General features: G+C 44.9%; 1 protein-coding gene across 1 annotated transcript; it reads right to left on the bottom strand.

Annotated features, from left to right (window-relative positions):
• Positions 1-302: 302 nt before the first annotated feature.
• On the bottom strand, positions 303-1,247 carry LOC105259841 (putative olfactory receptor 2B8). The gene has a single exon (XM_011279699.3). The coding sequence runs from the start codon at positions 1,245-1,247 to the stop codon at positions 303-305; it is 945 nt and encodes a 314-aa protein (XP_011278001.3).
• Positions 1,248-4,550: the final 3,303 nt, after the last annotated feature.

A 4,550-nucleotide genomic window follows, 5' to 3' on the forward strand; every position in this document is an offset into this window, starting at 1 on the left:
TTCACTCAGCAGTGTGTTTGCAAGAGGCATTCATGCTGATGTATGTAGCTATTATTTGTTGATTCTCATTATTGTATACATTCCAATAGAGGATACATCATAGTTACTTTTAGATTCTTTTATTGAACCTATATTCTCCCCACTAGAATGTTGAGCTCCATGGAGACAGGGCTGAGTGTTGTGATTGCTGATCACAGTCGAAGTCAGTGGAACAATGCCCTAGACAGAGGAGGTGCTTTATAAGGATTTGTTGACGTGAGTGACAACCGGGTTGTAGTCACCCAGAATCTGCAAACCCTGTATTAGCTCCCTCTGGAGCCTGTGGTTCCTCTCACCAGTCTCCTCAGTGCCCCCTTGACCTCCTTGTTCCTCAGAGTGTAAATGAGGGGATTTAGTAGGGGAGTCACCAGAGTGTAGAAGAGAGCAATGCTTTTGTTGACATCCTGCGAGTAGCTGGAGGGAGGCTGGAGGTACATGGAGATGAGTGTGCCAAAGAAGATGACCACCACCATCAGGTGGGAACCGCAGGTTCCGAAGGCCTTCCGCCTGCCCTGGGCTGATTTGATCTTCAGGACGGCCCTGGTGATGTGGCCGTAGGACACTAAGATGAGCGACAGAGGCACCACGAGGAAGAAGACACTGACCGCGAAGAGTTCAGCCTCGTTGAAGGAGGTGTCGGCACAGGCCAGCTTGAGCATCACCGGCACTTCACAGAAGAAATGGTCCACCTGGTTTCTCCCGCACAGGGGCAGGGTCATGGTCAGGGCCGTCTGTAGCACCGAGTTGCCGAACCCTGTGAGCCAAGCAGTTAGGACCAGGCGCAGGCAGAGCTGCGGGTGCATGATGGTCAGGTAGTGCAGTGGGCGGCACATGGCAGCGTAGCGGTCATAGGCCATGACCGACAAGAGCACACACTCCACGCCCCCGAGCCCCAGGGCGATGAGGAGCTGGGTCACGCAGCCGCCATAGGTGATGGTCTTGTCCCGCCCCTTGAGGTTGGCCAGAGTCTGAGGGACAGTGCAGGTAGTCAGACACAGGTCCATGAAAGAGAGGTTGGAGAGGAAGCAATACATGGGGGTGTGCAGGCGAGGGTCCCACAGCGACAGGAGTATAATGGTGCCATTGCCTAGACAGCTCAGGACATAGCCCATCAGGATGACCACAAAGAGAGGCGTCTCCAGCTGAGGCCTGTCGGAGAAGCCCAGGAGGAGGAATCCTGAGGAGGTGCTGCCATTCATTCTTTCCATGGCGCTCAGTCTGCACAGTTAGCAGGACTCCCTGTTTTCTCTTGCAGCTTCAGTCCAGCCCTGTTTTCCCAGAGTGGGCGCATGGAATCTGGGTGGAGGCCTGAGAGTTTGCACACACCCTTCCTTGTTGGGGAGCGATGGGGTGATAAACAGCCCCTGAACGGGAGCATCTTCTGTGTTTCAGGCACTGCCCTGGACGTGGGTGCACTTTCTCCCAATGACTTCTGAGGTTGGCACGTTCCTGATCTCTGTTGACTAGATGAGTGAAGTGAGTGTGAAGGAGGTTCAGTAAGTTTCCCAGGGGCAGTCACCAGGGTTCAGACTGACTCCACAACATGGGTTCTTGACCAGCAGGGACACTGTCTTTTCGTGAATGCATGAACACTGAAGGTAACTGTTGTTTCTCAAAAAAATTAATCTAGTCGTTCTGAGTAAGGTGCAAATTTGCACTGTCCCTTCCCTCTATGTTTGTTTGCCATCAAGAATTGTAATATGTGCATCTGGATTCCCTACTTCTAATTTATGGGGAGAAAAAAAATATGTTTTCTGAAAGTGCGTAGAGAAATTTACCATTACCAATTTTATACAAGGGGAACAATACATTTTGATGCATAAACTAATGAACTCTGGGGATGGAGCCTGAAATCGTGGTTATGATTGGGAAGCATCTATTGGAAATGACTGAAGAATTCATCGTGCCCAGTGTTCACTTTGCAGGATGACTAAGCCTGACTAATTATCACTGACAGCAATTTCAGTAAAATGTCAGGAAATCCACAATCCAATGTTTCATTTTCTTTTGTCTCACATTAAAACTCCCTTTCAAACTTTTTTAGTATAGTGGAGAAATATTTTATCAGCATCTCAGTCTTTACTTCCTATAAAGATCAACCTCGTAGGAATCATTCTGTTTGTTACCAAAATCATTGGGCTTGCTCTTAGAAATAACCTCCCTTCACCCTTCTCACCGTGAGGCAAGCTTAATAATAAATACAACCTGGAGAAGAGTTATAACTCATAAAGTGATGGAAAAGAATCTGGCATTTACTAGAGTCACAAACAGTCTTTGTTGAATGAATCAGAATAGTCAAGAAGATTATGAACTTGAACACGTTATTGAAAATGAGTCTAGGGTTTATAGACACTCAGAGACCTTAGCAAAGCAAAGGAAATCCTGAACAACAAGTAGATAGTCTTGATTATTCAAATTCTAGGATTTTTCCCCAAATGCTATGTTGTATGGAAACTTGCAGAACTCTATATTTTTAAAAGTAACTTTTCTAATAGCAAAATCAATGATGAGCCAAGAGGAGCTCTGGTCACCTCCCTATTATGCTTCCTTTAGGATTCTTGGTCCATTTATCCTTTTATTCCTAAATCCTTTCACTGCTTCTTTGGCTCTTGTTGCTGTGTTGCTGACGGGTATAATGAATTTGAGAAAATAAGTTTAAAAATGCAATAAAGTAAGAAACAGAATACCAGGATCATAAGTATAAGTCTACCAGTAGTAAGCTTTGAGATTCTCAAGACTACTCCCACCCCAACTGTCCCCTTCAAATAAACGACATGATGTTGCTAGCTTTCAAAAAGAAATAGGAGATATTCTTAGCTCTTTGTCGAACCCTGGTAGGTTTATGTTCCAATAGATCCATTGTCTCATACTGAAGAAGCCTCCTCAGTCCTTGCTTGTCTGTAGCAACAGCATGGTTCTTATCGTCTATATCTTCCACATGATCAGGTCTTGGTCCCAAATATCCAGAATCATACAAAGGGCACTAGTCAGTAGAATTTGTCACATGTTTTTGGGGCTTACCTCTGCTTCTTCCCTCTATCCATGTGCTGTAAGGGTGAGAGAAGGGGCTTCTGCAGGCCATCGTGGTGCCCAGAAGAAGGCTCCCACAGGGTTTACAATAGGCTGTTATTTCTGGGAGATCAACAAAACAGCTCATCACTCAGCCAAGAACTTGATTCTCAATAATTTTGTTCTTCTCAGTGATGCAGAGAAAGTGATCGGAACCAAGAAACCATATATTCTGCTAAGAAGCATGTAAAATGCATTGTGCCTAGAAGGGAAGAATTAAGTTGACATAGACATTTTCACATGAATTTCCATATGCTGTATTATTTTCCTAGTCTTGATAACCAAGCTCCACTAACCAGGTCTGTCCTCAGGACAGCAGGAATGCACTGTCTCATATGTCAGGAGGACACAAGTCCAACACGAAGATATTGGCGGTACCTCTGAAACCTGTCGGGGAGAATATACATCTTTGGACCCTTCTAGTCTCTGGTGGATTGTTTGCTGGCAGTTTTGGGATTTCCTTGAGTTGTGGCTGCAAGATTTCAACTACTGCCTCTGTAGGCAGATCCATTCTCCTTCACCTGTCTACTCTGTCCTTCTTATAGAAATACCAGTCACTTTGTGTTAGAGCATGCCCTGATTGAGTGTAACCTCATCTGAACTTGAATATGTTTGCAGAAAATTGTTTTCACATAAAGTCCCATTAGCCTGAACTGAGGTTTAGGGTTTCAACCACTTTTCTGGTGGGGGAGGTTTGCAAAGGTCACAATTCAACCCAATAGCAATAGTAGAATGCACAGATGCCTGTGAAATGATAACAGTTCTTTATTATAAATAAATATCTGCATGAAGTGGTAAGACCAAGATGCAGGTATGAGTTCTATCTGATTTCAAGTTCTCGTATTCTCTTATTCCTGGAGCAGAAGCCTACAGTAGTAGGAAACACTGACTCCCCGTATCTGGCATGAATATCCAATGAAGGCAATTGTCCTATAGACCTGTTTGTTACACTCACAGATCTGAAACATAAACACAGATTCCATGCTTGTGGGATCTGCCACCGAGCATTTGGTTTGAGCTGGAAGAGAAAACACTTACAGTCTTTCACTCTCCAGTGAAGTGGTAATCAGCTAACCTGGAGGTCACACTGCTCCTCCATCTAGAAGTTACTGTCAGGAAAGAGCAACTCACCCACAGACACCAGTTCTGCAGGCAGCACCATCAACTTCCTGGGTGTAAGGAATTGGCAGCAAAGGAAAGAATCTCACATCTTCTTAGTAACATTTGAATGAGTGTTAGAGTAAGAGTATGGCCTCTCCTTCCAAGGAAGAATAACAAAGATTACAGATATCCACCTAACTTTTGGAAGCAGCCACTGGTCTTTGAAGAACCACTACAGTTGTATGAAGTGAAGAGATTGGCATATGGATGGGAGAGTGAAGGTCCTGCAGATGAAAGTATATGACCACTGTCCCCGTGAAAGCTAGGACACTTAGACACTT

This window comes from Felis catus, chromosome B2, assembly GCF_018350175.1.
Source record: "Felis catus isolate Fca126 chromosome B2, F.catus_Fca126_mat1.0, whole genome shotgun sequence".
NCBI lineage: Eukaryota > Metazoa > Chordata > Mammalia > Carnivora > Felidae > Felis > Felis catus.